General features: G+C 42.8%; 1 protein-coding gene across 5 annotated transcripts in view; it reads left to right on the top strand.

The window, feature by feature from the left end:
- Window positions 1-12,401, top strand: part of LOC123745400 (tRNA (32-2'-O)-methyltransferase regulator THADA) — a 78,889-nt gene extending 66,488 nt beyond the window's left edge. For all 5 annotated transcript variants that reach the window (XM_045725920.2, XM_069300835.1, XM_045725919.2 and 2 more), the window contains one exon: window positions 9,134-12,401. In XM_045725920.2, the coding sequence (XP_045581876.2) occupies window positions 9,134-9,628 (495 nt within the window). In that variant the 3' untranslated portion in view covers window positions 9,629-12,401. The remainder of the gene's footprint in view (window positions 1-9,133) is intronic.
- Window positions 12,402-12,651: the final 250 nt, after the last annotated feature.

Below are 12,651 nucleotides of genomic sequence, written 5' to 3'. Positions count from 1 at the left end.
CGGATAACGATAGATCACGACTGTTGATAGTCGGTGACTTCAACTTGAAATCCATAGACTGGGAAGCATATGAAGCTAAAACAGAAGATTTTTGGACCTGTAAATTTGTAGACCTCATCCTGGAAACATTCTTGTATCAACATGTTAAACAAGCTACGAGGATGAGGGAAGGGGACGTTCCCTCCATGCTAGATTTGATATTTACCAGGAAGGAGGAAGAGATATTTGACATTCAGTACCTTCCTCCCTTGGGTAAAAGTGACCATGTCTTTTTGGGAATAAAGTATGCAATGCGTTATAAGCTGGAAGAAAATAAGGAGGTTGAAGCAGTTGAAAAACCAGACTTCAGGAGAGGACATTATGGTGACCTTAGAAATTTTTTTAGTGAGTATAATTGGACAGACTTGATGCTAGGCAAGGAAGTGAATGAGATGTATGGCAAGTTTTGTGAAATATATGATAAAGGCACAAAAAAATTTATACCAAAACAGAGATGCAGGACCAGAAAACAGGATTGGTTCGACAGAAATTGTGAGAGGGCAAGAGACCAAAAGACACAAAAATGGAATCAGTATAGGAAGAGGCCAAACCCCCAAACATACCAGCGATACAAAGATGCGAGAAACAATTATACAGCAGTAAGGAGAGAGGCAGAAAGAAATTTTGAAAAAGGGATAGCAGATAAATGTAAAACAGAACCGGGCCTATTCTACAAATTCATAAACAACAAATTGCAGGTAAAGGATAATATCCAGAGGTTGGAAATGGGAAACAGATTCACGGAAAATGAAAAGGAAATGTGTGAAACATTAAATGAAAAGTTCCAAAGTGTGTTTGTACAAAATGAAATCTTCAGAGAACCAGACACAATAAGAATTCCAGAGAACAACATAGAGCGGATAGAGGTGTCTAGAGATGAAGTGGAAAATATGCTAAAGGAGCTCGGGAGGAACAAAGCAGCTGGCCCAGATGGCGTTTCACCATGGGTTCTGAGAGAATGTGCATCTGAGCTCAGCATTCCACTTCACCTGATCTTTCAGGCATCCCTGTGTACAGGAATCGTAGCAGACGTGTGGAAACAGGCTAACATAGTTCCAATCTACAAAAGTGGCAGCAGGGAAGACCCCCTCAATTATAGACCTGTATCATTGACAAGTGTAATAGTGAAAGTATTGGAAAAGCTAATCAAAACTAAATGGGTAGAACACCTGGAGAGAAATGATATAATATCAGACAGACAGTATGGTTTTCGATCAGGAAGATCCTGTGTATCGAATTTACTCAGTTTCTATGATCAGGCCACAGAGATATTACAGGAAAGAGATGGCTGGGTTGACTGCATCTATCTGGACCTAAAAAAGGCTTTCGACAGAGTTCCACATAAGAGGTTGTTCTGGAAACTGGAAAATATTGGAGGGGTGACAGGTAAGCTTCTATCATGGATGAAAAATTTTCTGACTGATAGAAAAATGAGGGCAGTAATCAGAGGCAATGTATCGGAATGGAGAAATGTCACAAGTGGAGTACCACAGGGTATACAGAATTATATGAACATGTTTGCTGATGATGCTAAGATAATAGGAAGGATAAGAAATTTAGATGATTGTCATGCCCTTCAAGAAGACCTGGACAAAATAAGTATATGGAGCACCACTTGGCAAATGGAATTTAATGTTAATAAATGTCATGTTATGGAATGTGGAATAGGAGAACATAGACCCCACACAACCTATATATTTTGTGAGAAATCTTTAAAGAATTCTGATAAAGAAAGAGATCTAGGAGTGGTTCTAGATAGAAAACTATCACCTGAGGACCACATTAAGAATATTGTGCAAGGAGCCAATGCAATGCTTTCTAACTTCAGAATTGCATTTAAATACATGGATGGCGATATACTAAAGAAGTTGTTCATGACTTTTGTTAGGCCAAAGCTAGAATATGCAGCTGTTGTGTGGTGCCCATATCTTAAGAAGCACATCAACAAACTGGAAAAGGTGCAAAGACATGCTACTAAGTGGCTCCCAGAACTGAAGGGCAAGAGCTACGAGGAGAGGTTAGAAGCATTAAATATGCCAAAACTAGAAGACAGAAGAAAAAGAGGTGATATGATCACTACGTACAAAATAGTAACAGGAATTGATAAAATCGACAGGGAAGACTTCCTGAGACCTGGAACTTCAAGAACAAGAGGCCATAGATTTAAACTAGCTAAACACAGATGCCGAAGAAATATAAGAAAATTCACCTTCGCAAATAGAGTGGTAGACGGTTGGAACAAGTTAAGTGAGAAGGTGGTGGAGGCCAAGACCGTCAGTAGTTTCAAAGCGTTATATGACAAAGAGTGCTGGGAAGACGGGACACCACGAGCGTAGCTCTCATCCTGTAACTACACTTAGGTAATTACACTTAGGTAATTACACACACACACACATACATATACAGTGGTACCTCAGAATGCGATTGTCTCTGTATGCGAGGTTTTCGGAAGGCGAGCAGTATTTACTCCAAAAATTTGTCTCAGAAGGCGAGGGTTACTTCGGGACGCGAGTTTGTTGATACGCGTACAGGCCGACCTAGCGCGTGGTGGTTCGGCGATCGTCGCCCCTCCGCCCCGCCGCCCCTCAGTTTACCATTGTCTCGCGCTCAGTGACTACCCCCACATCAATTCTTCTCGCGGATTTTCAGTGTTTTGTTGGATTTTTGGTGATTTGTCTATACAATTTGTTATTATATATCTCACCATGGGTCCCAAGAAAGCCAGTGGTAAGGATAAAGGCCAGAAAGCTCATGTGAGGATGACAATAGAGGAGAAACAAGAGATCATTCGGAAGCATGAGAACGGTACACGTGTTGTTGAACTTTGTAGGCAGTACAACAAAGCCACATCAACAATATGCACTATACTTAAGAAGAAAAATAAGATTATGGGTGCTAAAGTGGCAAAAGGAGTAAGAACATTAACGGCACAAAGACCACAAATACTTGAAGAAGTGGAAAAGTTGTTATTAATTTGGATACACGACAAGGAGTTGAGGGGTGATAGTGTTTCGGAGGCCATTATTTGTGAGAAAGCCAGGGTGTTGCACGAAGACCTTCTAAAGAATACCCCTGCAACGAGTGATGCAGATAAGAAAGAGTTTAAGGCAAGCAGGGGCTGGTTTGAAAAATTTAGAAAGAGAAGTGGTATCCATAGTGTTACAAGGCATGGGGTTATGTGATGTGATTATGGAAGGGGACTCCCCTTCCAAACAGTAACTCCTCTCCTCCTCCCCCCTCCTCACCATCTTCCATACGCCTACAGCACTCGACAGCAAGGCAAGTAATAACTGGAACACAGTTTTGTAGGTTTATTTAGATGAATTAGGTAAATTAGGTATAAAAATTTAGTTTGATGTGGGGTTTTTGGGGTAGTCAGGAACGGATTAATTCATTTCCCTTTATTTCTTATGGGGAAATTAACTTCGGAATGCGAGTTTTCGGAAGGCGAGGCGTCTCCAGGAACGGATTAAACTCTTATTCTGAGGTATGCCTGTATATATATCTGAAAACTCACACCCCAGAAGTGACTCGAACCCATACTCCCAGGAGCAACGCAACTGGTATGTACAGGGACGCCTTAATCCGCTTGACCATCACGACCGGACATAAGGAAGTGATAGCCGAGGCTATTTGAACCACTTCCCCGCCGGCACTCGGATGGTAATCTTGGGCATAGCATTTTATCAAATCACCTCATTCTTTGGGGCACACGTGAGGAACACAAATGCAAACAAGCCTGAATGGTCCCCAGGACTATATACAACTGAAAACTCACACCCCAGAAGTGACTCGAACCCATACTCCCAGGAGCAACGCAACTGGTATGTACAGGGACGCCTTAATCCACTTGACCATCACGACCGGACATAAGGAAGTGATAGCCGAGGCTATTTGAACCACTTCCCCGCCGGCACTCGGATGGTAATCTTGGGCATAGCATTTTATCAAATCACCTCATTCTTTGGGGCACACGTGAGGAACACAAATGCAAACAAGCCTGAATGGTCCCCAGGACTATATACAACTGAAAACTCACACCCCAGAAGTGACTCGAACCCATACTCCCAGGAGCAACGCAACTGGTATGTACAGGGACGCCTTAATCCGCTTGACCATCACGACCGGACATAAGGAAGTGATAGCCGAGGCTATTTGAACCACTTCCCCGCCGGCATTTGGATGGTAATCTTGGGCATAGCATTTTATCAAATCACCTCATTCTTTGGGGCACACGTGAGGAACACAAATGCAAACAAGCCTGAATGGTCCCCAGGACTATATACAACTGAAAACTCACACCCCAGAAGTGACTCTTGAATGAGGTGATTTGATAAAATGCAGGTTCCCTCCTTGTCGGCAGACTTGTGGTTGCGGACTTGGGCGCACGGGGGCTCGTTGGCTTCGATCCTGCACTTTTTTTCCCTCCTTGAGCTGTCTTCGGATTGGCTTACGGAGGACGTAGAGGCGCTTGGGGCTGTTCCTGGGTCTAGCGCCTTGACCTCGGCTGCTCATACGTTGTCTGCCCTTTTGAAGCTGTTTGTACCGATCCTGCGGGATGCGCTGTTGCGGTTTTTCGCTGTGTGCCTCGCGTGTCAGCAGGTGGTGCTTGCTTCCTCCTTCGAATTCGCTTGGGCCCTGGCTCTTAGATTGTCTTCGCCCTTTTGTCCTTTGCTTTTTGCTGCTTCTGCGGTTGAACAGTATATGCAGGCGACTTTTTTCAGCTGCCGCTCGATGTCTGACCTTTTGGGTGTCCGGGGGTCCAGGGTGGGGTCCTCCAGGAAGGTTGTGCCAGGGCCCGCAGTTCCGCCCGTCGAGGTGGGCCACAGGTGCCAGTTTCGGAGCCGGTGCAGTCTTCGGTCCCGGCTGCGTCTGGTCAGTGCGATGCTCGCTCTGTGCGCAGGTCAGGTTCTCGTAAGGGGTATCAGCCCTTTCGCGGTTCGCCCCATTGACGGTATGGGGGTAAGGCTTGCTGTTTGCTCACGCCTAGTCCCATGATTCATGGGCTTTTCGGATTGTTTCTCACCGCCTTCGGTGGTGTTGGGTGGCCCCTTCTCCTTCGGGGGATTTAGGGCAGGCCTCTTCTCCTGTGCTCTGTCAAGTCATCATGGCGTGGGTACGCTTGCACGTGGTCGAAACGACGATGTCCCTCAGGTGGATTCCCGCCTGTTTCCAGTTTCAAAACAGTACTGTGTGGACCTGCAGTTCATTCTGGACTTGTCCCAATCTGAACCCCTGGGTTTTTTGCCCCTGCTTTCAGATGACCACTCTGTCCCAGGTCCGGCTTATTTTTGAGCCGGGCTTTTGGATGGTGTTCCTGGACCTCAAGGACGCGTATTGGCACATCTCTATTCATCTGAGGTTTAGGAACTGGCTCGGTTTTATTGTGGGGTGTCAGAGTTACCGCTTTTGTTGTCTCCCGTTCGGGTTGAACCTTGCACCTCGCGTGTTTACACGTCTTACCCGGGTCGTTGTGGCCCGTCTGCGTCTGCTAGGTGTTCGAGTGTCCAACTTCCTGGTGGACGGCCTGTCCCGGTTCGTTCCCCTGCCCACGGATCGGACGGTCGACGCCGACTCATTCAGTTGGCTCTGCCAGATGTTCGGGCGCCCGGAGGTGGACCTCTTTGTGTCGGTGTGGTCGAGGTGTCTTCCGGTATGTGTGGCGCCCTTCCCCAACCGCGAGGCTGACGGGATCGATGCGTTTTGGCAGGACTGGTCGAGGTGGGGGTTCCTGTACTTCTTTCCTCCGGTTCAGATGTTGCTCCAGGTCCTGGCTCGCTTGGAGACTTACCAGGGGCGAGTTGTCCTCTTGGCCCCATGGTGGCCAGCCCAGCCGTGGTTTCAGGTGCTGCTTGCCCGGTGTCGGAACCTGGAGGTTTTTCCGCAGCTCCGCCTCTTTCAGAAGATCGGCCTGGTCCGTTTCGAGACTGGTTCGCTCTTCTCCTCGAGTCTTTGCGTTTGGTATTTTTGACTCGCGTTTATCACCCAGTTGTATGGTGATCAGGTGGCTTCGTCATACTTGGATGCAGTATGAAGTTTCCTATCTCTGCCTTATCTCTGTTAACCCTGGATGGTAAACTCTCTTGTTGGGTTTTCCCAGGATGCCCACATAACCAGGAATACTTATAGAATATGGAGGCCACCGTATGACCAAGGGTAAATTAGATACAGAGGAATTAAGCATACTTGCCATAGGGTCAGTGAGTACACAGTGGAGGTGCCAAGCATGAGAGGGGGAGAGGTGCCCGTGAGGTGATGTTACTCTTCTACCGATCATGTAATGATCAATACTGTCTCCACTCGATTATCCGGACTATATGGGAAGAATCCCCAGCCGGATAATCACGTGTTCCGGATAATGGTACTTTTTCACCTCCGAGTCCAAAAGTAACCATTTTCAACTATTTTTATACTGCAAACAACATAATTTGAATTGTCTTGCCACATATAATTATTAAATATTCAACTAGAAACCTCAACTTATCTTGTTGTTGTTATTCGTCTTGATTGATGCCACACATCTTGAAGTTAAGAATTCTTGACAATTTACGTAACTTATACTAACACAACACTAAAATTAACACTTAAAATTACTGTACAGTTCATTAAGCAAAGGTACAGTAGTTTTGACTGCCAGCTGCTGAAGCGTCACTGGTTGAAGGCATGTGGCTTGCCTGTAGCGCCTCACTGGTTGAAGGCACTTGGCTTGCCTGTAGCGCCTCACTGGTTGAAGGCGCTTGGCTTGACTTTCGTACCATATAAGAATCAAGTGTAGCTTGCCTTCTGTGTTCATTGGCCAGTTGTATGATCAGCTCTTTGGTTCGCCTCAGGTACTGATACATGTTTCCAACTTCTGGATGAGCACAATTGGATGAAAAAGTATATAATCCGTCAACATAGGTCATGAGTACACTGTATTTCGTGGTCATTGGTGTTGGTTCTTCACTGTCTTGAACAAATCCACAAGGGCCATGATGAGGATTCAAACCTGCGTCCGAGAGCATCCCAGACGCTGCCTTAATCGACTGAGCTATGACATGGTAAAAGGAGGTGAAACTGAAGTTCTAGGGAACTTACTGGATCCTGCAGCCTCTCCGAGGCACAAACCCTCGTTCGAATCCTCGTCACGGCCCTTGTGGATTTGTTCATTTGATGAATCACACAATTGTGATTTCTGTGTGTAGTTCACTGTCTTCGTCATCCTCCTCATCTTTGTCGACCTCATCAGTAACAGACCGGAGAATCTCGTCTTCACTCATCGCACCATATCCTGGGTCATTGGCATCTTTTTCAAGCCAATCACCCACACCCTGTCTTTCTAAGTTTTTGCAGGCATTTCTGAACATTCCATGGATTTCATCTGTAAATCCTTAAAAAACCATTTCTTCTTCCTCCTCATGAAGATGTGAGACCGTAGACTTGAGGAGTTTTTTCCAGGAATTTTTCAAAGTCGATTCCTTTACGTCACTCCACACCTTGGCCCAGTTATAGATGGTTTCCTTGATTGTATAGTTCTTCAAATTCTCTAGGGTTTTTAGCTCTTGTTATCCACACAGAGTTCAACATCTTCCGGACGAAGCAAAACCGCCAAAACTTCGTTGAGCATCTTTTTGCTGTACAACCTCTTCGTGGCACAGATAACTCCCTGATCCATAGGATGGATGAGAGAGGTTGTATTAGGAGGAAGTGCCATACACGTTATCTTGCCATCATGTGAGGTTAACAATTTCGCTCGGTAACGACTCAGCATTGCATCGTTTTTCTGGGGGGGAGCCCCGTCGGCTCCTCAGAGCTATACAGGCTGATATGCTGATGTCAGACTTTGGCATCAGTCATGTGTATGGAGTTCTGTGGGCCTACCGGGGACCACGAGCCAGAACCTGGCCCCCTCAGAGAGGCATAGGGAGCAATGGCCTATAGAAACCCCCGTGTGGTTGGAAACATTCTTATGTATGCCATTGACCGGGTCAGGCACCCAGAAAGGTAAGCATTTCAAAACAAACCCCTATTTTATTCAAATGGCCAAAAATCCGACAAAAAACTGTAAATCCTTGTGAAGAATTCAGGAGGGATAGTCACTGGGCGCGATTGCCATGCCGTCATAGATTTAAACTAGCTAAACACAGATGCCGAAGAAATGTAAGAAAATTCACTTTTGCAAACAGAGTGGTAGATGATTGGAACAAGTTAGGTGAGAAGGTGGTGGAGGCCAAGACCGTCAGTAGTTTCAAAGCGTTATATGACAAAGAGTGCTGGGAAGACGGAACACCACGAGCGTAGCTCTCATCCTGTAACTACACTTAGGTAATTATCATGTGCTAGGTTGGCCCGTACGCGTATCAACAAACTCGTAACCCGATGCAGATTTTCCGAACAAATCGGGCTCATAACCCGAAAAACTCGTAAACAGGGACTCTCGTAACCCGAAGTTCCACTGTACAGTATATGAATACAATGTCCAAAGCCACAGCATGCCATACCCCGCAGCCAAGCTGAAAGCAGGCCAAATTGTTTAATTTTTGACGCATTACAGCGTCATTCCCGCAAATACGTCTAATAAATTTTTTACGCAATACTGCATCATTACCGAGCGAAAGAGTTGATTCAAAGTTTTTATTTTATAATTTTAATTTCAAACTTCACAACATTTACATCATATTCACTTTTCTACCACTAAGAAAAAATCATTCCTGCTACCATGATGTTAATAATGTACAGTATTAGTCTTGTTACAGTATTCATGTTTGTAGCAGACCCCTTGCTTCATTTCAGATGTTTGACTGTATCTCTAAAAATCTACCAACCAGTAATGCTAAATACATTACTGAACTTATAGGACATAGTTTTTTCACTTTTATTTGTATTTTATTTATTTACAGTACTTTCAATTAGCTATGTACAGAATTATTTTGAACTGCTCAGTTGCTTTAAAAAACTATGAATAACTAGCTAATAGTGTGAATGTATTCCATTTCATTTTGGAAGGAAATTTCTTTGGGGAAAAATTTAGCATGGTCTTGGGCTGTATATAAGTGTACAGGTGTGTACTCTTGATCTGTTTTGAATAATGAAATCTTTTGTAATATTTTTGCAGGATGATGATAGAGTTTTTGACAAAGGCGAGATGAATATTTACCATGAAGATATCCTGGTAGGCAGACTTGCTGCAAGATCCTTATCTAATGCATTGGCATCCTGGTCAAGCACCATCCCTCCGGTGTTCCTCAAACATCCTATTGTGCCATTTCTTTGCTCAGTGTCTCAAACATACAAAGAAAATAGCTCCGTAAAGATGCAACCAGAAAATCAAGAAGATGCAGTTCTTTCCATAGCTGGTTTGCTTTGCCTGCTGGAACAGGATATCGGTCATATATTTCAGGAAATTTCAGCACTTACAGATACTTCTGTGTATTGTGTTAAAAATATTGATGTGTGGCTTGTGAGATTAGGCTGCCGTTCAGCTCTCTGGAGAGCCATAACTCGACATAATTACACTAAGTCAGAGGTAATAACTGCAGTGGTGACAGCATTGCAAAATAGTATTATTACAAGTAAATTTCTCCTTGAAATTTTGGATGAATTGTCATAGAAAAATATAGAAAAAGTGTTTTTTATTTTTCTAATTCCTTGTGATAGGCAGGCAGGTGTATATAACATTACTGCTGTACATAATCATTATATTTTTTAATTATGAATACGAATCTGTAAGATAATTTTTTAGCTGATGTACCATCAATTTTATCATCTTTCATCATAATCACCTAATTTTCCACTTTCATTCAGCTAGCAAACATGTATCAAAAGAGAAGATGGAAGATTAAGGATACTGTATTTGTAAAAGAGCAAAAAAACAGCTTTGAATGTAATGAAACGCCATTTTCTGGATGAGCCTCATCAGTTTCTTGAAGTTATGCGAACTGATACTGTATATGCTATATTAGTTTGGGGTCATCAGTCACAGGAGTCCTTATGCCTATCGGGGACCACGAGCCAGAACCTGGCCCCCTCAGAGAGGTGCAAGGAGCAATGGCCTATGAGCACTTTTACATTTAAAGTATGTCATAATTGCCATCGACCGGGGAAGGACCCCAGAAAGGTAGGTGAATCAGAACAGACCACTGTCTGGTTAACCTTTGCAATCCACATCCTAAAATATCAAAATAACTTCCCTAGAAAGAAACCCAACAAGCAACACTTCATGTAAGTAGCATTCCATCTTGTTACTGCTACCTCCCCCCAATAGTGGGGAGGTGAAGCAGCCCAACCCTCTAGTTCTTGACCAATGTGTTGCTTGTTTGATTTCTTTCTAGGGAAGTTATTTTGATCTTTTAGGTAGTAGATTGCACAGATTAACCTGACAGTGGTCTGTTTTGATTTGCCTATCTTTCTGGGTCCTTCCCCGGTTGATGTCAGTTATGACATACTTTAAATGTAAAGTGCTCGTAGGCTATTGCTCCTTGCGCCTCTCTGAGGGGGCCAGGTTCTGGCTCGTGATCCCCGATAGACATAAGGACTCATGTGACTGATGACCCCAAACTAATTTAGCACATATCAGTTTAAATAACTTCAGGGAGCCGACGTGGCTCCCCACACAAAATGCCCATACAATATATGATTTACACTAAACAGCATCACAGAGAGCCAGCACTATTACACTCCAGCAAATCATACATAGTAGTGCTCCACTGTTTCACAAGACGGTGTAGTGTCCTGCTTGTGAGTGACCACATGCAAAATGTCATGTTCACTTTCTCTCTGACGAAACTTTTGCTGGCCTTGTATCCTTCTCATAAACTCACTCACCATGTCTGCCTCTCATTTTGGCTTCCTCTCCTCTTCACACACTCTAAAACTCAGGAATATACATTCTACCACTTCATATGTATCAAGTTATTCACAATGACTAGTTTATACTTTTACATATGTCCATAATGTGCAGATATTAAAAGTTCACTATTTTGTAACTGGTACTGCTCATTATGAGAACTCAAGATTTCTATTCCTGCATATTTTTGTTAATTTTGTAAACTGGCATTATCGATGTACACAGTAAAAAAAAATAAAAAAAAATAGAGCAAATTATGTTTTTCAATACTGTATATTAAAAGTAGTGTGTTAGCATAAGAAATTTACTTTTCTCTATCCTGTAAAATGTACTTCCGCCTCTGGAAGATGTTGGAGTAGATAACAGCTGATCAATGGAATTATCACTGCCTCTTTTCCTCTTGGATTTTTGAGAAAGATTACTGTCGTCACTTGACTGACTTGATGCTTTATTTTCTGAAGTGCTTACTTAATTCTTTATTTTCTTGTTTTCCTCATTTTGCAATACCTAACCTGACTGCCTGTCTAAACTTTCAGCATGACAGCCTTATGTTGCCTATGCTCTGTGGGCTGATTTCACAAAGTGATTAATTAATTTTAACCTATGATATGATGGGACAACTTTTCCACCAGTCTCTGAATTCTGTCCCCTCTATGCAAAGCAAATCTTCATGTTCCCCGTTTCAACTAACCAGAGTTCGTCAAATCGGGTGAGTAAATCCAGTAAATAAATAAAAAGTGTGCGTCTTAAACGGAGATTCACTGAATCAGGGGTCCACTGTATGCCTTTGTTGTACTGTTTTAGATTCAGCTGTTTTTCTTTAATTTCCACTATATTTTAAAGCCTATCTACACTACAATTTTTACTGCCTCATGGGTGCTGCCTTGACGTGGTGAGATGCTCTTGTGTGTGACCCTCTTGTAGGTGAAGGTGACTTCTGCTCCGAACTTCTGCCTATTGTAACAGTGCACAGGCAAAATACCCAGTGGTTTCACCCTTCGTGTGCTAGCCATGCATGGAGACCTGTACATGCCCCATTTTCCCCTTATCTGAATATTTAGCTTGCACTACTGCAACAGCCCCTGGTCAGCAACACACTTCTTTGGTGGAGGAATAGGGATAAAAAGGGAGGTTCAGTGAGGTCTTAACTGAATCAATCGGCCTATCTGACTGGCAGGAATGGTCCCTGGACCACATTTTTCTAAAACGTTATAGGCACAGTACAGTACAGTATGTTAAAATTCAGTACAGTATACTTTGTACTGCTCATTTATTTAAACTAAAAAATAGTATTCTTGCATATTTTTTATTAAATTTATATGCTGACATTATATGTGTACAAGCAGTGAAAAATTAGCGAATCATGTTTTGCAATGCAATTTAATAATAAATGGAAATACTCTACAGTATTTTTTCTTTTATTGTGAACTGTTAATATAATAGATGTATGGTAAATTTAGTAATATTGATGGAATTAATACTGTAATTTAATAATATTAGTTTCAGCAGATTTTTCAGTTAAATGTTTTAGAGATTATTACATTTTTTTATTTAATCCTTAGAGGGTACAGTCCTCTCACCATTTGATTGACAGTTGAGAGGCGGGACCAAATAGCCAAAGCTCATTCCCCGCAAGCACAACTAGGTGAGTCCTCCTGACTATGGGTCACCACTTTAGTATTAACAATTCTTAAAATATTTGGAAAACAAATTTAGTTTCTTCTTTGCACCAAAATTCTTTTATTTTATGATTTTTATATACAGTATACAGTAATAACAAGGTTTAT

Source organism: Procambarus clarkii, chromosome 44 (genome assembly GCF_040958095.1).
Source record: "Procambarus clarkii isolate CNS0578487 chromosome 44, FALCON_Pclarkii_2.0, whole genome shotgun sequence".
Lineage (NCBI taxonomy): Eukaryota > Metazoa > Arthropoda > Malacostraca > Decapoda > Cambaridae > Procambarus > Procambarus clarkii.
Note: the sequence above shows the minus strand (reverse complement) of the source record. Positions and strands in the feature narration are given on the sequence as shown.